At 44.4% G+C, this 22,328-nt stretch overlaps 1 protein-coding gene across 6 annotated transcripts in view; it reads left to right on the top strand.

Annotated features, from left to right (window-relative positions):
• Nucleotides 1–22,328, top strand: part of FGFR3 (fibroblast growth factor receptor 3) — a 55,176-nt gene that overhangs the window by 12,740 nt on the left and 20,108 nt on the right. For all 6 annotated transcript variants that reach the window (XM_059845341.1, XM_059845340.1, XM_059845339.1 and 3 more), the window contains exons 2-4: nucleotides 8,194–8,457; nucleotides 12,795–12,848; nucleotides 18,728–18,897. In XM_059845341.1, the coding sequence (XP_059701324.1) occupies nucleotides 8,194–8,457; nucleotides 12,795–12,848; nucleotides 18,728–18,897 (488 nt within the window). The remainder of the gene's footprint in view (nucleotides 1–8,193; nucleotides 8,458–12,794; nucleotides 12,849–18,727; nucleotides 18,898–22,328) is intronic.

Raw genomic sequence — 22,328 nt, 5'->3', positions numbered from 1 at the left:
GCTTCCGTTTTTAATTAGCAAACCCGGCAAAATTTAGCTCATTGTGTCTTTCTGATCCTTTGGCCCAGAGGATAGCTTGGGTTTCTCCATCTTGCTGTCTTGAGGCTGTTCTTTTTATTTTTTTTTCTTCAGTTTTGGAGTGGGAAGGAAAGGGGGGGCTTCAGGATACTTAGGATTAAAGTCATTGTTTGGGGGTATTTGCAGCCAGCTGCCTGCATTAAATGAAGATTAGAGGAGTGCACATTAAAAGTGCAAGGGAAATGCAGGGGACCTGGGATTTGGGAGCTGCATAGCTGTGAATCGAAGGGGAAAGGTTGGGGCTTTATGGCAAATTTTTTCTGATGCCATGTGATCCTAAAGCCCGCTTCAGAAAGCATCACAAGGAACTTCCAGGGCAAAACTGGCTTGGGAATTGGAAAAGGAGCAGGAGCATTTGCATACCTTAAAAAGTTCCTCTGAGGTAAACCTAAACTTTTGAACCTGGGACCTTATGTATTTCTTAAAAACTTGTCTGCAAGAGCACTTGAGAGGTGGTGAAATTTTGATAGAACTGATCAAGTAGCTGAAAGTCCACCCTGGAGGTCAAAGCTCCAGCAGTAATGAATATTTGAAGGATTTTTAGGAAGGAAATGAGAGTATAGAGGAAGAGCCCAGTAAAAAAATAACCAGAAGAATGATTCAGCAACATTTTAAGAAAGTTTAAAAATATTTCCAAAGATACAGTTGCTCTCCTTTCCCTGTGCTTTGTGGAGCAGTCATTTGTGTAAGCTGTGTCCCTGTAGCAGACTCTGCTAATTACTTGGGTGTGCCACCTACAAAACCCCTCCAGTAACCAGGAGTAGGAGGGATGCTGTGGTGCACTGATGCTGAAGAGCACAGGTTTGATCAGAGCCTCCACAGTTTGGCAGGACCAAGTTCTGCTCCAGAGGAGTTTGGGGCAAGCTTTGCCCAATCTGTTGGGGTGCTGGGAAGCTTTATTCTGTGCCTCAGTTTACACAGCTGCTGCCACTGGCTTTGAAAGGCTCGTGGTAGTTGCTTGCTTGCTGTTGTGATGAGGGTTTTTTGGACTTCCTCGGGCATGTAGAGCAGAAATGTAAAACATCAGCTGCTTTGTGGTGGGATCTGTCTGTCAACATCAAGCTGGGATGCCCCTGCTGTGCTGAGCAGAAGTTGAGGCTAAGTTGGCCACTGCCCTTCAGAGGCAGCAAGAGGCAAGACACCAAAAGGATGACAACACGGTCTCTTGTGCTCCCCAAGGATCAGCCCAGGGAGTTCCCATCACTGCCTGGAGCAGGGAGCAGTGTGGGCTGGCCACGTTTGCACCAGGGTTGGTGAGGTGCTCTGTGTGACCTGGGCCAGCAGCTGCCAGGGTGTGCTCATCATGCCAGGCTGGGGCTGGTGTCACCCCACTGTGAGTGTGGGCTGCTGGGAATTGATGCAGCTCATTGCTGCCCTCCTGGAGGAAAGCACAGAGGCTTTGGCACCTGGGAGAGCAGCAGCCATCTGCATGGGCATCCTTGAGCAGGAGCTGCCTCCCATCTGCTGCTCCCTCTCTTTGGGGACCATCGATGAAGTGGAGACATTTCATATCAGTTCTTTTATTTCTCAAAGAAAAGTTCCATGCTAAGTTCAAAAAGTTCAGTGCAGAGCTCTGAGCTAACTAAATACACATGAGGGGTGTTTGCTTCCCTGTTTTCAGTGGGGAACCAAGTGTTTGCTTGTACAATCTGGCCAGATTTTAAGGAAAACTCCCCATCACTGCTTGTTCTTTTAAGCCAGCAACCCCCAGCTGAAGGCTTGGGGTCAGTTCTGGGCTCTCAGCAGCAACCAAAGCTTTGTGCCTCTTGGAGGGGTTTGCATTCCCATTTTTTAGGTGTAGCCAGAAGACCCCTTGGATTTGTTCTCTGGTGGGTTTTCTTCTGTCCTCTTCAGGGCTTCCAAGTGTCAGGGGGAAATCCTCCTGGCCAAAGTGTTTTTGTAACTGTTTTAGCTTTGTGACAATTTATTTCTTTAAACTCTCTGTGCCTGAATTGGGTGATCTGTGAAAACAGTCCATTAAAAGGAGGATACTGTAGAGTCCTGATGAATCCTGTTTTCTACTTGGCCGATGGAACAGAAAGCTAATTGCCAGTAGTAAATCCATTCAAAGGAGAGCTGGAGGGAGGGAGAAAAGCTAATATTCCTCCTTGAATGCCATTTAATCTCTGAAACCTTTCATGCAGATGTAAATTAGGATTTGCACAACAGAGTCAACAGTTGCTCCCCAGATAAGGCAGATTTGCAACATCTGCTTTTTCCATTTTGGAAGCTCTTCCAAAGTCGGGGATAGCCAAACTAAACAGGAGAGATTTTTTTAATTCCTTTCCATAATCTCTTGTTTATAAAGAAAGCTGCATATGACAGAACTAAACCTGGTTATTGTTTTGCTAATTCTCTAGGAAAAAGGTTTGCTTTTCTCCTAAAACAGATCTAAGAAAAAACCCCTACGGGGTTTTAACACAGTGCAGTTACTTGTTAATGTCTTTGAAAGAAATGTCTGGTAACAATTGCATAGGCCACTGCAGTGCAAATACAGTATAAACAGTCTACTTTGCCATTATTATTATTATTATTATTATTATTATTATTATTATTATTGCAGTTGTTTTAAGCTTTTCCAGGAGAACTGCCTCCTCCCAGGCAAACACATGGAATATATGAAAGATGAGGTGGTACCTTTGAGTGATCTGGTCTAGGGGAAGGTGTCCTTGCCCATGGCAGGGATGTTGTAATGAGATAATGTTAAAGATCCCTTCCAACACAAACCATTCTGTGGTTCTGTGATTCTGTGAAATAATGGAGGCAAACCCTTTTCAGATATGATTATCTAAAGACGTATTTTTATATCACAGTTTAGACTTTTACAGATACAGATATTTTATTTTTGCAGTATTTTATTTCTGGGTGTGAGCCCCACTGAGCAGGGGAGATAACCCAGCAAAACACACTTTGGGAGGTGATACTGCTTCAGCAAAGCATCCTGTGCTGCTGTGATTGCCAAAGCAAGCCCCTTCTTCCCAGGATGGCTGCAGCCTGACACTGGGAAGTGTGGTGCAAGAGGGGTCTTGACCTCATAAGGGGAGAGGAGCTGGGAAAGAGAAAAAACAGAAGGTTTTCTATAATACTTTTTATTTTATAAATAATAGAAAATATGTGCACAAAATAGTTTAAATAATATCACGCATGTATTTGATATATTTGCTGTGCCAGGCTGGTGAGGTGCCTTTTGGGGTGACAGGGCCTTAGCCAGAAAGGGATGTTCCACCTCTGGCACCATCATGGCTGTGCAGAAAGGAGGGGAAGCTGTGCCCTGCATAAAGCACTGACAAATACATACATACATACATACATACATACATACATACATGTGTGTGTGTGTATATATATATATATATATGTGTGTGTGTGTGTGTGTGTGTGTGTGTATATATATATGTATATATATAAAAAATATCCCATCAGCTCCCTGCAGAGCAGTGGGGGTTTTCAGGGACCCTGAGAAGGTTCCTGGGGAAACAGGTGATGCCATGATCTTATCATGCCCACCTCTCACAGGGGCTGCAGGGCTCAGGACTGGTTTGGAGGTTTTCAATATTCCCCCAGGGTCTCTCTGCCTCCCTGGGAGGAGACAGAAGGAATGTGGATGTGGAGTCTGTGCATGGCATGGGGAGGTGACACTGAGGCCACTTGTCACTTTTCCTGGCTGCTTTTTAGATTTAGACAGATCTTAAATGAACAATATTTGACAAGGAAAGTGTTTTATTTTCCTTCTAGGAGGTTTGCTTTTCCCAGTGCAGAAGCCCCAAGGTGAGGTAGGGAAGTGACTCCATCCCAAGAACAAGCACACAGGTATTGTGAAAAACACCTGAATATTATTCACTGGGTGAATAATACTCAGTTAACACAGGTAGGACACTTAATTAGAATAAACCAGGGCTCAATAGACAGGAGAGAGTGCTGGTCTGAGTCTGGACATAGTGTACATGCTCTTTGCCACCATGGCTGTGTTCATCTCCCTAAAGCTGGAGGTTTTCATGCACTTCCAGCAATTATTCACCAGCTTGCTGTCTGGGACCATGATCCCTCTGGGAATGGGATAACAAACTCAACAGGAGAAAGCTCTGCCATGGCTGTTGCTCCATGATCCTGTAATGTATCCTGTCATGGTGGATTTGGTGCAATAAAATACACAGAACAAGGAACTATTTCAGATTAACCTGACGGGAGAAATGCGTGGAGCGCTGCTGTCTCTGTGCTTGTTAACATGCCAAATACAGCTTGTCCAGCTTGAAAAGGGAAAACCATGGTCTGCTCAGAACTGAGCCTTGGTCCATCCCAGCACTGGGCTGTGAAGCAGTCCTGGAGAGCCTCTCGGGGTAGCTGGGGTCAGGGTGGGGTGAGGAACCTCTTGCAGAAGGTTGTGTGCCTCAGGTGCTCTGTGGGGCAGTCCCAGTGTAGTCTGAGCTGTGTGGTGGAAGTTCCCCTGCTGCAGGATGCCCACTGAGGGAAAAGGTTGATGGTGATGGGGGATGCATGTACCCCACCAGAGCAGTTCCTCAGGAGACTCCTGAACACTTTGGTGTTTGAAAAAGTAGGGTTGTGGGAAGTTGTTCCAGGGGAAAAATCAAAGGTGAAAAGAAGTTTTCTGGAGCCAGAACCCAGTGCCCTGTGAGGTGACATGGCACCATGGGGCTCCCTCACCCCTCGCTGTGAGCCTTTGTTGCCCAGCACCAATCCTCAGCAGCATCTGGAAATAGTCCCTGACACACAGGAGGGCATCAGACAGCCTCGAGGTTGGCTTGGATTTTTTGGGGGCCCTAAGCAGCCCAGGAACAGCCCACCACCCTCCACCTCTTCCTTGTCCTTTTGTGCCTGATTAAAAAATAACTTGGGAGCTGCATGCGTTAAAACCAAAATAAAACATTTCCAGGCTCAGCCAGAAACAAGTATTGATGTCTGAGAGGGGCAGACAGCTGATGGAAATACTGACACACTTAAGCACTTGGAGCTGTGAACCACACAGAAAGTGAATTATTGCTGGGATGAGCCAAGCAGCCACGGAGATGAAGTATCTTATCCTTATAAGTGAATACATACAAAAGCATTTCAGCGTTGCTGGGCCAACTGCTCCTCATTGTGGAAGGTGTTTTCAGCCAGTTGCTGCCTGTTTGCTCCTCTGAAGAGCTTAAAAGTGGTCTCTTTCTCTGTAGTGTGTTTGCTATGAGCAGTGATGATGCTGCAAGTGCTGATGTCCATCAGGTGCATCTCTTGGTGGTTCTCGAGTCATTACTGCTTTGGCTAAACTAATTTGTTGAGTTTTAGGTATACCTTGAGAGCCCACAACCCAGATTGCTTCTTTCTCTCTCTTCCCTCTCTTTCTCTCTGTTAAAGCTGCAAATGTGTTAATCCCTGCTCTGCTGGCAAGTGTCAAGAGTGGGCTCCTGTAACCCCTGCGTGGGTTAACTCCCTGGTAATTTGTGTGTCATGGTTTAATCCTGTCTGGGAACTCAGCCCCACACTGCAGCTTGCTCACCCCAACTCTGAGGATGGAGGAGAGAATTGGAAGAGTAAAAGTGAGAAAACCACCTGTAAGGGTGGTGATAAAGACAGTGTAATAAGAGAAGCAAGGGCTGTACACAGAAGCAAAGCAGAACAAGGAATTAGTTCACCACTTCCCCAGGGCAGGTGTTCAGCCACCCCCAGGACAGCCAGGCTCTTCATAGGGTGACTGAGAAAAACAAATGCCACCACCCCAAACAATCCCCCCTCTCCTTCTTCCCCCAGTTTTATTGCTGAGCATGGTGTCATATGGTCTGGAATATCCCTTGGGTCAGCTGGGCTCAGCTGTCCTGGCTGTGTCCCCTCCCCTATTTTTCTATAGCTGGAGAGTTGGCTTCAGAGGGGGCAATTCATGTCTCCTTCATGTCTTGGTGTCTCTGGTTGAAAAGGTGTTGGAAACACCAAGCACATGGAGCTGGAGGGCAGGAAGGAGGTGCTGGACTCTGGCCACCCTGCGGGAGATGTGAGCTTTGGTTCTCTGCTTTGAACTCCTGCTGTTTCAAGCATGGAAATGAGACTGTCTCTGCTTTCAGATTTATCTCTGTACTTGAAAGCTATATAAGGAATGAGAGTAAAAATTGGTTCTCCAAGGTCACGGTTGGCAAAGTGCTTAAAAGCATTTGAGTGCCCATTTAAATACTGTGTTGAAATCTCTAGTTTGGCTCCTGTTTATTTTTTAAGCCATAAGTATATAAACAGAGATTTGAAAAACAGTTAACAGAAGTGAGATTAAGACCATGAGTTACATCTACCCTGAGATTATTCCCAGTCAGTACAAAAGAAGTCACTAGAACCAAACTTTGCATCACAACATCTGCTGGAGACTCTGCTGGAGATTGAGGGTAGAGATGCCAAAATCAAATTGTCAGAAACAAGAGGTGCTGCCTCATTCCACAGAAGAAGCTTGAGACCCCAGTCCATCTGCTGAGTCTTACTTTCCTCTTCATTCCAACATTCCCTGTATACATTTTGTAAAAATTCTTTGTTGCTTTGTCATTAACCCAGGTTCATTATGGTTTCTGAAAAAGAGTTATTTCCTTTTAAACAGCTAACCCGTGCAGTTTGGCCTGTGCTTAGTCTGGGTTTGTTCCTGTTCAGTAGCTTTATAATACAAAAGCCAAAATATACAAGGCTTGATCGTCCAGCAAACAGCTTTGGTAGAACTGTGCTTTGTGTGGAGGGCTTGTACAGTTGTGTGGGGTTTGTTTTCCAGTAGATGAAATTAGCAAGAGGTTCCATCAAAGTTAGACCAGTACTTTGCACTTGCAAGTTAGTCTCTTCAAGTGCAAAGCTGTCCACAGGGCTTTTCAATTTGAAGCCAAGGTTGGTACCAGTGGAGAAATCCTCATAGTCTAGAAGAAGGAAGAAAAACCTTGAACATTTAAACCAGAACATTTCTTGACCGTGTTTTCCCCGGAGATATATCCCAGTTGGGAAGAGACCATGGATAAACACTCAAATGCAGCAATGAGTCTGATAGCAAGGAGATTCTGCATGGGGCTCAGTCTTCTTTTTTGATTTACTATAAGTATATACTTTCAGGGAAAAAATTTATTAAAAGGGGAAAAAACCCCAGCACCCTAAACCTTTGACTGCATGAACACCACAACATTCTGGCTAAACCATAAAATATTTTAGTTGGAATTGCTGCCATGGTATGAGGAAAGGTTCTTTGTAATCCCAAGGAGTGTGGGCTTTGCCTCCTGCGAGACAATACCTCCCATGAAATTCCACCTTTTCAGGCTCCCAGAATCCTTTCTTTCTACCCTGCAAGGCTATTGACTGCAACATTTTTATATTTTAAATCTTTTCATTTATACAAGAATAAAAACACACATGACAAGAAGAGAAAAGCAATACGTTTTTCTCTTGTCGCCTGCTCCAACTCTTTCACCTCAAGGCAAAAGAGCAGCCTGGAGCCAATGCTACATCCTCAGGTATTTGAGGCTGCTCTACTTGCACTGGCTTCACAGTGAAGTCATAATCTATGAAGGTATCTTTGGTTCTGCACTTTTGTTGCACACAGAATAACTTCAGCAGGAAACTAGTGATGCTTTCATTTATTTTAGCTATTCCAGCCTTTATCTTCTGTCCAGCTTTCCACCTGTTTTCTTCAGCCCACAGACATTGCCTTTGGGTCACCCAGAGTCCCATAAGAAATTTGGTTTATCCCTGGTTCTGCTCCTTTCTGTCCTTGCTGAGTCTCATAGGGTTTGTGGGCAGACTCACAGCAATAAACAGAAGGAAGTCTGGAGATTGAGATGTGAACTTGCCAACACACACTTATTCCTGCCAGATCACCCCCTCACCTGCAGCACTGGGTGTTGCAATGACCCTTCTAGAGGTCTGTGCTGTTTGTTGGGATGCACCTGGTGGGGTGGACGTGTTTTGGTTGCTACAGGGTCAAAGCCATCCTTGTAGATCAGCCAGATCTCTGACTCTCTTTGCACAGCTACCTGCCTGTGGCAGGCAAGGGGAAGGTCTGGGCACATGAAAGCATCAGTAGAGCAAATACAAGATGTGTTTCTTTTCTAAACACTCTGTCTCTGACACCTGCTCTTATTTATTCATCTCCATTTCTTTCTCCCTTTGCAGAGTACTTGAGGAGCGAGACCGCCTTTCTGGAAGAGTTGGTGTTTGGAAATGGAGATACCATTGAACTTTCCTGTAACACCCAAGGCTCTTCTGTGTCTGTTTTCTGGTTTAAAGATGGTATTGGAATTGCACCTACCAACAGAACTCATATTGGACAAAAACTGTTGAAGATAATCAATGTGTCATATGATGACTCGGGGCTGTACAGTTGCAAGCCAAGGCATTCCAACGAGGTCCTGGGAAACTTTACAGTCAGAGTTACAGGTATGTCCAGAAATACAGCTGTTTCAGTGATTTTCTATCATTTTTTTCTTTTTTTTTTTTTTAATTTTTGCCCTTTCACGTGTTTAGCACAACTGGTGGTTTGGGGTGCTTGTCTGTCCTTGGAAGGTCTGTACTCCCTGGAAACTGCTGACAGTGATTAGACTGGCAGAACAAACCAATTGAAGAATGCTTGAGTGTCCATATCAAGTGTTGAACCTTGATGTTACTACTGAGAGAGACTTAGAAAGGGTGCTGGTCAGATTAAACCTCAAATCCCCCTTAACCCTCAGATAGATGCAGTGCTACATGTGGCTGTGAAGTTTTTTGTGAGTGAGTGAGCTGTGGCTCATGGGGGCTAAATGATGTTTTCCATGTTATGTGAAATATCAGTGGCAAAGTTGCACGTAAGAGCTGGAAGTTCCTGAAGACTGTTTCTGTGTTGTAGCTGGTAAATCTCTGCCCTCCATCACAGTTATCACAAACTGCTAGCTTGTTTTAGAGGTAGCTTATCTGTAAACTGTGTAGATCCAAGATATGTGCTCCATCAAAGTTACTTATTTGGATTCATACATTGCAAACAAGTGCTGTGTTAGCAAAGCACATGCTGTCATTTGCTTGGCCATATTTTTTGTGATGAGGATGATAGAACAGAACAGCTACAAGCTGTCCAAGCCTGGATCACTAAACACAGAGTGCCAGAAAAATCTGTTGTTTCCAGATAGCTAACCACCAACACAAAGGTCATTTTCATGATTTCAGGCTGGTGCATTGGTAGGTGGATCACTGTGAGCAGATAAAAACTTTCCTGATCACAGGTTAAAAGCCTGAATTTTCAGGAGAACTAGTCCCTTGTGGATCTCAAGTTTTGAAAACTTTCATTTGCCCTTAAACTATTGGAGCTTTTTCAAGAATCCTTGAATAGCAGGTCCTTTCTCCAAAAGTTGAGTTCCCTCAAAAAGTAAGAGTCTCTGTCTGAAAACCAAACACAGAGACGTTTGTGATTGTGAATCACATCCACTCCATAGAGAGCTTTCTTGTGCAATAGGATTTTGTGTGAGAGAAAACCATCATGAGAATAAAAGCTCGTTTCACCAAGCCTTCAGCAACATCTGCTTTTTATTGAGTGTTGCTGGAGATTGCTGTGAATGCTTCAAGGTCATATCAATTAAATGGTTAAAGAAGTATTTGGCCCTTGAAAGCCTTTCTTTAACTAGGTACGATTATTGGAACTATCCAGCAAACTGCAGGTTGTTAGAAATGTTACTCTCTCTTTTTTTCCTAAGTGACATGAAAATGCTTTTGAGTTCAAGGGGCAGCAGGGAGGCAGGAGAGGGCAGCTGGTTACATGCTCAAATGAAACAGCTGCCAGCCCCAAAAGTTTGTAAAGTGAGAAATTGTTTTTAATAGTGGAAGGACTGATAATCCTCTGCTTTTAAAAAGTTTAAGCCCCTGTATTTTTCCTCTTCACTAATAATAGCTAATAACAGCTTAAGAACTAGCGAGTAACCTGAACCTGCTTTCTGACAACATTATGAGTCTTTGATTCTATTAGCCCATTGTCATTACCACCAAAGTGCTGGTAATGTGGGAGCCTCCTTTTTAGCTGTCAGCAGCACTTGTTTTAAAATTTGAAGCTCTGCTTTATGTGGCAATAGTGGCGCCTCTCATATATTCACATATTTCTTCATAATTAGTATTGATTGCTCAGTGTGGCACAGCAGAGATGAGATTGGGATCAGAGATTTGTGGTTTGTGTCCCCAATTCTTATAGGTAATGCCAGCAATTAGCTCAGGTATCTGGTCAGGTGTTCATGTGGCTATCTGATGTTTGGGGCTGGAGTTGTTCTCTGCATTAAACTGGTTTAAAGCTGTACTAACAGACTGGAATTGCTCTGATCTCTGTTCTTAAGTGAGCAAAGCTAGGCTCGGTGTGTTTGGAATAGCTGATCCACATACAAGTTCCATTTTGAGAATGCTTCCATGTCCTAGGGGCATATGAGGATTTTCCTACAGAGAGCCATGAGATTTGAGTCTGCAACAAACTGACTGTGCTGCAGTGACTCTGACTGTGCACAGGGGGATGGATGTTTGATGCTGGAAGCAGAGCAAGTAGATGCTGGAGCTGGCATTCAAGGGCTGAGAACCAGGCTGATAATTAGCAGGATTTGATCTCTTTAAAATTCCTCCCTTGACAGACAAGGGCTTGAGTGTTTTGCTAGTTTACAAAAACAAACATACTGTCCCCTAAAAACCTGAGCACTTGGAAAGGATCATGTAGAGGCTGCATGCCCAAACTGATATCCAGCCCTGTTGGCAGAAGCTCCATTTCTGCAGCCATTTCATGCACAGAACAGCCTTTGGATTTAGTGGCTGAGCAGCACCCCTGTGATGAGCATGGGCTGCAGGCCGGTACCAGCAAACAGAGCTTTCAAAATACCCAAGGCCAACCATTACAAAACAGGTGACTGAACAAATTAAGTCCCTTTTCATTCATAATTAAAGCCCTTTTGAGCAGTTCTTGCCAATACTTCAACAACTTCTGCTAAGGATTACTGTTTTAGTAAATGATAAACAAATAGCTTATAATTTTTAGTCACCTTTTGAAAAAGGTGGTTTTAGTAATTTGAATAGGACAGTAGCTATTAATATGGGATATTTGGTCTTAAAATCTAAGCTGCACTTCTCATCCTAAAAACAAACTAAGTCAAAGACTTCCCTCAACCTTGTGAAAATGATTTTGAATTAGTTTAAAAATTGATGCTACTCCTCTGGTCATGATGGATTTATTGGAAAGCAGAAGTAAACTATAATCATGTGTTAATATGTGGGTAACCAAATCTGAGAGCAGAGCTAAGGTGCTGATTTCTCCGTCAATGCTGGTGGGGATTTGGCTCTGTTTCTGCCTGACTTGAGTAAACCTGCTGGATCAGCCAGAACACCTAAACATCCACTTCACTTTCAGCAAGCCCCATGGCATTTCCCTAGTTCTGCTGCCAGCAGGACCTCAACTGTGGATTTGCAGTTAGAGACGTGCTTGGAGTCGTCCTTGAGGCTTTGCCAAGGAGAAGGTGCAGAGCACCATGAGCCCCTGCAGTCTAAGGCAGGGAGATGTTTCCTGTGTTGCTTCTGTGGATGGTGAAAATGCCTGGAAGGCCATTCCAGATTCTGCAGGGAAGAACTATTTGTTGTTAGCTTTCCTTCTTTTTCCCTCTTTTTATACCCTCCCCACCTTTTTCTTTCTCCATTTTTACCTCCACTGTGCTGGTCAGAAAACAGTAAAAAACTCAAGTGCATCTTGCAATGAAGGATGTCCTGCCTGGCTTGATCTGAAACAGCTCTTTACATTTCTGGCCACATGTTGAACACTCATAATGTTTCCTGTTTTCTAGTGTTTAAGGCCAAGTTCTCTTACCACTGTCTCAGAACATAAAGGCTGCTGGGTTATTAGCATTTTGCCTTTATTTGAAAGAAAAATTCCTGGAGATTATGTCACATCAGTGATGCTAAATCTTCCAGATGCTGAAGTGTACAAACTAAACTGTGTAAACTAAATTAAACACTAAGCTGCTATTTGATAATGGCATTTACATTTACAGTAGTCAGTTGATGGGGGGAAGAGGGACTGAGCCTTCATTGTGGACAGCTTGGAGAAGGTGAAATGTTAGACCACATTAAAAGAAACAGTTCAGAATGTTTTGGAGAGATACAGATGGAAAATTCCCACCTGTTTACCTGTATTGAGTTACAGCCTTGAGGTGCCTCTGTGGGAGGAATATAACTAAAGGGAACTGGAATAGCCATCAAAATGTTGATGGAGAGAGGTTTGATTGCAAGAAGGTCAAAAGTTTTGGTCTTAGTGTTTGAACAAGGAGTTAATGAAGGGAGGTGTGGCAGGAGGATATTGAGTTAAAAGAAAAATGCAGGGAAAGTGAATTAGAAATGCTGACCTGTCGTTTTGAGACATGGTAAAATAAAAAGTCTTCAGAGTGAATGCTAGAGGGAAGGGAAAAATAACAGTCAGAGAGCTTGTTCTGCAAAAAGAAATTTTCCAGTTTAGAATTCCCTTTGTGTTTATGAGGAAGAGAACATTTCACACAGGGAGAAGTATTTGACATTGGACCACATTTTCAGAGCACTGGCAAACTCTTGACCCCTCTCTCCCAGCTGAGAAAGCACCTGTCCTGTTGTGCCTGGCCCAGCAGCAGCAGGGGAGTGGGCTGGTGGGAAGGGTGAGCCATCACTTGGATGTCCCTTGTGTGACACCAACAGCCTCATCCAGCATGGTGTCCCCTTGTGCCATCCTCCTTCTGCTTCACTTCTTTCTTGTCTCTTTCCAGATTCCCCTTCGTCAGGTGATGATGAGGATGACGATGATGAGTCAGAAGATACAGGTAATTCATTTTTCTGGGATACAGAGGCCTTTTCTTTGCAGCAGCTGTGGCTCCCAAGCAGTGCAGCTCATCTGGGTGTTCATGCAGTCACACAGCAGCTTTGTGTTCAAATCAGTGACCTCAGGATAGAACCATGATGAATGAAATTTATCTAAAAACTTAGAAACAGCTGCCAGAGTGGTGATGCTCCTGGGGAATCCTACAGCAGCAGTGCTGTATTTTGAAGATTTGATGTTAAGAATCTGAATAGATCAGTAGTTACAAATTCTTCCTTGCATGTAAATCCAGACAAGCCTGCTTACTATATGTGTGTGTGTATATATATATATATATATATATATTTGTTTTACTGCACTGATGTTACACTGGTTTTATAACATTTCAAACCTTGACTGCTTTACTTTTAACCATTCTGATTCTGGTCCTTACCAGCATCTTGATAGGGGTCAGAATACAAAACATATACTAGCCAAGGGCCAAATTTACTGATACCATAAGTGAGAGCAGCTTCTTTGGCTTTATTGGCTTTTTTTTTCACTCCTGTGAGGAAGAGAGTCCCAGGACAGTGCTTGGAGCTTTCACAAATAATTTCTTTCAATCTTATTGCTGCTTTCTTTAAGTGCAATAGCATTAATCAGGATCATTACAGGCTTCAGAGGTGTTAGTGCTGGGCTTTATTCTGCTCTTTATACTTCTGCAGAGTGAGCTGCCCATGTGTATGTATTTTTAATAGAGATGTCTTTGCATTTGAACTCCCAATCAGCTATGTACATTGGCAGAAGTTCAACATGACTGGAAAATCTCTCCTGCCCATAACATTGCACATGCAGGACTCTTTCAAACGGGTCTGCCACTGCAGTAAGTTAATACTGCTGTGTGTGCCGTGTGTGGACAGAAATGGTGAGTTACAGTGCCAGGAGACCCATCAGCAGCAATTAGTGGTTTTCTGATAGATTCTAATTAGAGGCCAAATCCTGCCAGGTGACAGGCACCTTTGCAGAGGTGCTCAGGGCTGCTGATACCTGCTGAAGAATGGTACAGACATAGGGAAGGTCTGGTTTGGTCATGATCTTTTCCTGCTGCAGAGCAGCTTCTGATGAGCACAACTGATTGTTCTGTACAGTTTTTTATGTGGTTTATAGAGAACTCAATCTCTTAGCAACAGGTATCACAAAACATCAGCTGGCTTATGGTACAGAAAGACGTTTTTCTTCACTGGAAAGGAAAACACACATTTATCCACATGTATTTATAGCCTGTTTTCTGGGTCTTCTTGACTTTGAGGCTGTCTCTGGTTTTAGACCTGAAGGTAATGGCTGGCTTTGCTTAAAGGTCTTGTTATAAAAAGCTGGATTCCCTTCTGCTTTAAAAATGGTTGATTAGGTTAATGTGTCAGTGCAGTGGTGTTTCGTGACATGGGTGTGCTTTATGTTGCTTTCTTTGATGTCAGATCCTCCACTTAACCTTCAGAGGTCTCTTGAGTCTGGGGAGCTGTGTTGCTAGCCCTGGTACCACCACTGCCAGGACATCCCACCAGGAGCAGGGGCTGAAGGACCATCCCATGCCGGCACACATGGTGTGCTGTGTTCTGTGAACAGCCCAAAGACACAAATCCTCTATCTCCTGTGGCAAAAATGTGCCCTTCTGACGGGGTGTAGAGGCCCTGCTCAGGCATCAGACACAGCTGTGGTCAGTAGTTAGAGGAGGAAAGGCAATAACTGCTTTAATGCAAAAGAAAGATACCACAGACTCATAGGATGGTTAGGGTTGGAAGTGACCTTAAAGGTATCTAGTCAGTAAAACTGATAGTGTTTCATATTTGGGGGGAGGCAATCCATCCTGGACTGGCTCACTGAGTGTTGCCGTGCTGCATATCACTGAATAAAATCCTTTTGTCCTGGCCCCTTGTGATGGTAAGTTACTTTTCTGGCTTGTGTTACTCAGCAGAGTTTCTCATCCTCACACAGTGGAGAGTTCAGAAAGCTGATTCCAATAGCATCATGAGTTTGAACCCAATCTTGTTAATTTTAAGGGTTGGAAATACCAAATTCCATGTGAGGTGCCCTGCTCTGCTCACTCTCAGCTTGCTGTCTGAAGGGCAGCACAGAAACAAACAGGGATGGGCAGCAGAAAAGAATGAGGAGAAACTTCTGCAGCTTCAGATCAGCTCGTTTGTGGCAGCCTTGTCACAAGCCGTGATCCGCCTTTGCAGAAAGAGGCTTTCTAATACCTCTGTTCTCTACAGCTGTTTTTCCTGGCCCTGAAACAAAAACAAAACTCCCTTTTCACACACTGTGCTTCTGCCCCAGTGCTCCCTACCCCTCTTGTATCTGTTTGTTTGGAGCCCCCGCTGCGCAGCCCCAGCACCTTCAAAGAGCCCCCATAATCTCCAATTAAATCTGGCTCTGTCCTCAGAGGCGTCAGCTGGGGAAATTACACAATTAGGGTTGATTCTGTCTGCCACAGAATTTGGTGGCAGCTCCTAATTGCTAAATGAGTGCTTGGCTGTATTAATTATTCCAAGTATTGCTCTCAGGTTTTTTTTAATTGGTCATTCCAGTTGGATGGGTGGCCGGTGTCTTTGACGAACAAAACGGACCGTCAGGCTTAGTGTTTGATGATGGGAAAGGGCTGGTGATAATGTTTGGGGGTCCCTTTTTGTTTTTTTCACACCTGCATATGCAAAACCATTGCTAGTAATTAATTTACAGAGAGCTAGTCTAGAAATTTTTCCTGTCTTTCATCCTTCCTCTTTTCCCGCTCCCAAAACTCTCTGGAGCTTTGCAAACTTTGCTTGAAAAGAAGAGTTAGCAACATTTTCAGGCCCTTAAAAAGTGGTAATGAAGGGACTCAGAGGGCAGGGCCAAGCAAAAGCAGGGATGTTTTGTTCGCTGCTCCTGCAAGTGAGAACAAAGGCACTGTTTTCAATGTGTAGACGCTTTCTTCCAGTTCCAGTTTGACTTGAGAGCAATGCCCTGTTTGAGTCTTGGCACAATAATCCAGGGGTGCCCAGCCCTGGCAAGCCCTGAATCTTACAGAAGAGCACTGAAATGAGGGAAAGCACTCAGGGAAGAAGTTGTGTCTAATTGCAGCAGGCAGGAGTGAATCCTGCCTTTGCTCCATATGGAGAATATCCCCAGCTGGAAACTTTCCTGGGCTCCATCTTGCTCCTCTCTGATGTCTGATAGCAAAATCCCCCTTGGCTTCAGTGACTACATTTGCAGCCAGTGGGTTGATGGATCTCCTGTGAGATTCAAACTCATCTTTTGAATGAAAAAATGTGATAAAACGTCACCCTGCAGCACGTGCAGATGTTGTGTAAAAGGGAAGAGCCCCAAAAAGCAAAAAGGGGAACCTGGTCCTGACCAGGTGATGTAATTACACCCCCATGCCTAGATGATTGTCACCAACAACATAAAATGGCATTTCTTGTGGGCAGGTATGTTAATCAAACAACAGGACAGGTTTTTTGGCTGCCCTCTGTGGCGGTGGCAAAAGGGAACTTTTCCATCCGTGCCTGGCCTTTGCCATACCTCTCCCCTGTAGCCCTGTTAGCCTCTTGTAACCTCCCCAGAATATAAAGGTGCATTGCCAAAAGGAGACATTTGGCCAGAAAATGGCCCAAGCTTCAGAAGCCAAGGACCAGCATGGGTTTCTGGAGCCCTCTCCTCTCCAGCCTTCCCAACACCACCCCAAGTGTCCTCTGCATTCGCTCCCCTGTTGCTGCCTGGGGATTTGCCCAGTCTTTGCTTGGTTTCTGCCCTTCCTTCATGCTATAACAGCATCATCCTTTTACCATCATGACCTTTTCCTTTAGTGGTTGCACCCTCTCTTCTAATGTTTCATGGAATATTCCCCATTTTTGTGCAGTTCTGCCATTGGGAACAGTAGATGGCTGCATGATGTCCCATTTTAGCTCACTTTATCATGTAGGGCTTCAGGCCTCCTGGATATGCTGTGTGTTCACAGCAAAGTTTGTGGCTGGGATTTTCCAGGGCCATGGGAATTGCAGGGATTCCTCCTTTTGCTGTTGTTTGTGCCAGCCATGCTCCTGCAGGATCCTGGCAAGAAAAGGGCCTTAAGCAGTTTCGTTATTTGAAAAATGAGGCGTACGCGGGATGTGTGAGTGCAGATCCCTCTGATACGTGGGGCTGACTCTGATAGCATCACACCCTTGTGCAAGGCTGAGGGCAGATGCAAACCCTCAATACTGGATTTCCCTCCCTGAGATGGTGTTACTGAGGCACCTGTGTCCAGCCATCCCACTGCAAAGCAGATGGGACATGAGGTGTGCCCAGCGGGGCTGTCTATAGCACGTGGAGGGGCATCCTGGATGGAGCTCCTGGCATCCAGTTCCTCATGGACTTTGTAAGGTGGAGGAAACATGGGGAGAGTGTTGGCAGGTGCTAAAAACCAATGGGTGCATGGATTGCCTTGGCTGAGCTGTGTGACCTTCCCTGCAATATCCTTGGAGCTGGAATGCAGCAGGGAGCCTGCATGGGGGACATGCAGTCCTTGGGGACTTACACCAAGGTGGGGTCAATCTCTGACTTACTGGAGTGGTAATGGGATGGGGATCATGCAGCCAAATGCATCAGGGAGTGCTGGAGAAAGGGAGCAGCTCCCATTCATCTTGAAGGGATGCAGCAAGAGGGAAAACTTTGTACATGCTTGTCATTAAGCAGAAGAGGGATTATAGGAGCTTCAGAGTAGCACTGAGATGGGGCTGTGATCCTGGCTGGTGTTTCTGAGCATTGTCACCACTGCAGGAGAGGCCAGCAGCAAGGCTGTCCCAAGAGCTTTGGTGGCTGTCATGTTCTCCAAGGCAGTTCTTGGAGGACCACTGTCTTCAGTTTGTCTTGGCCAGAAGCACGTGTGCCTCTGCAACAGGTGCTCCATGTCTGTGAGTTTTTCTTACCCAACTGGAGGAGATGCCATCTACACTCCTTGCCCTCCTTGCTGTTTGCAGCCCAGACACTGCCTGTCCCCATCTCCCTTTGCCCTTGGTGTGGAGCACAGATCTGGGGGGCTGGATGTGGCAGGGGAAACACAACATGTGCAGCTCTGCAGTGTTGCCTTAAGCAGAAATGAAAGCTTGGGAGGCTTTTTTTAAAAACTTTTTCTTTCTTCCCAGTATAATGAGTTTGCCGCTGCTGCTGCCTTAATTTGGAGTTAATATGTAATGTTTGTAACACAGCCAAGGAACGTAGCTGTAGTTGAGGCAGATTATAAAAAGTATCTCATGCTAACACTGGTGTTTTAAAATTTATCCCTGTTCAAAGGTAACATGAATCTTTAAAACTAAAATCACTTGTACTTAAAGAACATAAACACGATAAACCAGTTTGGCACTGGCGCTTTTTTTTCTTTCCTTCCCTTAAGGAGGCTACACTACATTTGTACTCACTGAGGAGGAACATTTTCCAGTGCACTCAGCTCATACATTTTGTCGGCTCCCTTGCTGGCCCATCAACATTCTTTTACAGTTCTAACATCGTTCTGCTGTTTATGCTTCTTGGCTACTAATGTCCCAAAGGTACATCTGTATCTTTTTACACACTGAGGCCAGATTCTCATCCTGATCTGGGATAACTCTACTTGTTGATTTAAAAGGAGCCACTTTAGATTTATACTGGCATTAGCAAGACAAGAACCTGGTCATGAACCTTTCATCACAAAACTGAAATGCAAACACCCTCTCTATGTCAATGAGAGTCATTTAGCTGGAAAGCATTTCTGTGTCATTTATCTTAACGGCAGCAGGTAGCAATTTAACTGTCAATCTGCACACGCCAAAGACTCTTCAAATGCATCTGCTCACCAGCTGATATCCTCTGCTGCAGAAAGGGGCCTGTTCAGCTTGGTTTTTCCTTTCTCAGGTGTCCCCTTCTGGACCCGGCCAGATAAGATGGAGAAGAAGCTGCTGGCAGTTCCCGCCGCCAACACCGTTCGCTTCCGATGCCCGGCAGGTGGAAACCCAACCCCTTCCATCTACTGGCTGAAAAATGGCAAGGAGTTCAAAGGGGAGCACAGGATTGGGGGCATTAAGGTAAGGTCTTGGTTTGGATCTCAATATTTTGTTGTTTCTACCAACTAGAAAATTGTACTGTGCGGGGATAACATGGGTGGTTTTAAGAGCACTGTCCTGAGTGTGTAGAAATGAAGGTGGTTCTTGCACTTTTAGGAATGGCTTGGCACCAAAAGTGTTAAAAAGGACTGTTGTCCTTTGGGATCAACGGCTAATTCCCTCTTAGTTTGTCTATAGTGGTCATTCAGGGAGTAGGTAAAAATAGGGCTGGGTTTATGGTTGAATTATGAACAGGGATGAAAAAGCAGGAGCAGAAACTTTAGTCCTAATTTCTGGAGATGAGCCCAGTGCATTGAGATGTGTTGGACCAAGCCATAGCTGCTCCCAGCTCTCAAAGAAAACCTATTCAGTGTCCTTTGAAGGTATAGGAAAGTCCTCACCAAAGAGCTGGATCATCATGCTGGTAGTCATTAACATTCTTGTGGTATAAATCACTGACCCTTGGTCAAGTGTTGGATTCCCTTGTAGCCAGAGTAATAGCATCTGCTCCTTGGCTGCTTTCTTCTTTCTGCTTCCTTTCTACCAAGAGGTGTTCTGGAAAATGCTCTGGCTCATGTTTACAGATAGAGCTCAGGGACACAAAATTCCACTGCAGTCAAATTATTTAATTATCCAGAAGTCTCTGTGCTACTTTATATCATGAATTAGTCAGGATTTTAAAAGGAAAATCAGCTTTTCTCACATTTTGCTGCTGTTGTTATTACTTTGTCCCCTTGAGGTCACAGTCCGACTCCTTTTTCTGGTTTTATTTGGGGACAATAAAACTGCTGCAGCTGATTGTAACAAAATCATCATAGCAGGAAAGACTCTTGAGCAGCAACTTTTGCCTGCACTCTCCCAGCCCTGACATATCCCTGGACTCTGCTGCTAAGGAGAGAAGGTGCCTTGTAGGAAGGCACCTTCACCAGAACTTGGAATAGCTGTGTGCTGATGCCTGCCACATCCGTAGTGTTTTGAAAGGGGACTGGGCATGCAAAGCGTGCCATGCTCCAGAAACCAGAGAAGGATTCAAAAAAAGTCCCCCCTCCCCACAGTTCTGGGCTCTTTCTTTCCTGTTAGCTCAGACCTGTTCCTGAAAGAGCCTTTTGTGATGGTTTCAGTGAAGCCTTTAAAGCTCCTTCCTCAGTCCTGTCCCTGCTCCAGTCTGGATGAGGCTGAGAACACTTCAGGTTTGGATCTTCTGAAAAGCCATGGAGGGTAAAGAAGTGGGCAGGCAACTCCTGGGGGTAAACTGCTCATCAGCAGATGACATTCACAAAGCACAAGCATCTTTTACTAATTGCAGGCTGTAAGGACCTGAAGTGTTTTCAGGCTTGCGTGCGCCATTCCAGCAGCTTTTTACTAAACTGTGTCACATCAGCTGCACTAAGTTATGCCTGCAGAAAAAAAAAATCTGAAGCTGAAAGCAATTCCCCATCCCACTTTCCAGTAGTTTTAATCTATCTTTGAGTTTAAATTGACACGTTTCATCCTCTAAAACACAGTAGTGAGTCTTTGGCATCGCTGTGCTTTGTTTCTCTGGGGGCACCTTCCAGCAACAAGTCAATGCTTAAAAGAGCTATTGAAGGCAATGTCAGGACAATTACAGGAAGATTGGTTTAAGCTCTCTGTCTAGGTGTAGTTCTTTGTCCCATTTTGGATATAAACATCTTTCTCTGTAATTTTCCTTCCTTTATTTGCTTGCTTTTGGTCATGAGCCTCAGTTAGATATACGTAATCTAGTGTAAATCTCATCCAATATAAATATACTGACAGATATCAGCTGAGATTTGAACCAGAAAAGGGGATTGAAAACCTGCTCGGTATCTCATGTATTTAAGATTTAAATTCCCTGTTACAACTTAACTTCATAACAGGATTAGGCAGCTTGAAAAGAATGGGCAAAATCCAGATCTGGCAGAGTTTGGTTGGCTCACTTCATCTCAAGATCTGGTCTTAACCCAGAAATCCTTGAGCTGGGAATGTTCTCATTTGTTTTCAGTGTGTGAAAGACTTTTAATGTTGATTGTGAGAAGTCTGTTGTCAGCAAATGAAAGCTGACCACTCTTCCACATCTGCCCCTTGCACATGGCATTTAGACCCATGTGAAGCCTGCCCAGTGTAAAGCCTGCAAGAGAGAAGGTTGAGTGTTGAAAACATGACAGGCTGGCTAACCTGGTTTTGTTACAGTTCATCCTTAACTGGTAAAGGAAAGAAATTCATATGACTTATCATATGAAATTTCCCAGAGAGCATTAATGGTTAAATCCGTGTTGGAATCTCTAATATTGTAAGCCTGTGTGTGTTAAATGACCCTGGAAGGGAAGATTGAGGGGGAGGGGAGATGGAGGATTATCCCTTCCCCAGACCATTGCACTGACTTGCATACCAGTCTGGCAAACACGAGGTTCCAAGTGTGTCTGTAAGTGTTTGTTTCACAAGGAGCCAAGAATGACAACACCAAATAAACCAGAGGGATTTCCAGTATCTCACCCACTTGATTAATGCCTGGACTAAGTCACTTCATGTTTCTAGTGTTTCATCGAGTGCAGTGACTATCCCAACATGAGAATTTCTATCTTTTGCCAAAAGTTTTCAAAACTGAAAATGTCTTCCTAAGTTTCCAAACAAGTTCTGCCCTATGAGTCTGTGCCCCGAGGTTCTTCTCTCTTCAGAGTACAAAGTTCCCATCACAAAACTGACGAAGAGAAGTTTTTGAAAGTGTCATAAAAGTGTCTTTGAAAGTGCATCCTTTGTAAAACACCTAATTTGGACCTGGTTTTAGAATATAGGTCAGACTAGGGAGTCATCCATGTGTCTGGAGCCCATTTCCTTGGAGTAGCTCCTGGGGGTTCCAGATGCAAACATTTTGCAGTGCTGAAAAGTGGATTTAAAGAAGCCTTTAGACATAACTATGAGACAAGCCAGTATGGAAATAAGCCACTGAGCAGCCACAAATTTGCATTGAAACTTCCCTGCCGGTCTGGTGTGTTGAGCTGTGGGCTCAGGGTCCAGGCTATCTGTTCTCAGAGCTTCTCTCACTCTGTAATTGCCACACTGTTACAGAGATGCAGCAAGGGGGAAAAGGTGAGATGTTGGTTCAGCTCCTTCATTGAGCTTCTCTATTTGTGCCTTCCTGGTTGGGCGGAGGTGCAGTGAGAACCGACCAGACATCTGCCACAGCTGAGATGGCTGTACAAAATGTTTGGTCACAACCTCCTGTTACCCATACTCTAAAATGAAAAGCAATGCCATATTCAGCATTCTCTTAAAAATGGGGTGCTCTGCAGTGCTGTTTTCAGGGCTGTAGAGGTCTTCAAATTGTTAAAATGACATTTGCTTGCTTATCTTGCAACTAAGCTGTCTAGTCTCCTATGGTTTTAAACCTGCTCTTTGCAAAGTTCTGGCTTTGA

The sequence above is a fragment of the Haemorhous mexicanus genome, chromosome 4, assembly GCF_027477595.1.
Source record: "Haemorhous mexicanus isolate bHaeMex1 chromosome 4, bHaeMex1.pri, whole genome shotgun sequence".
NCBI lineage: Eukaryota > Metazoa > Chordata > Aves > Passeriformes > Fringillidae > Haemorhous > Haemorhous mexicanus.
Note: the sequence above shows the minus strand (reverse complement) of the source record. Positions and strands in the feature narration are given on the sequence as shown.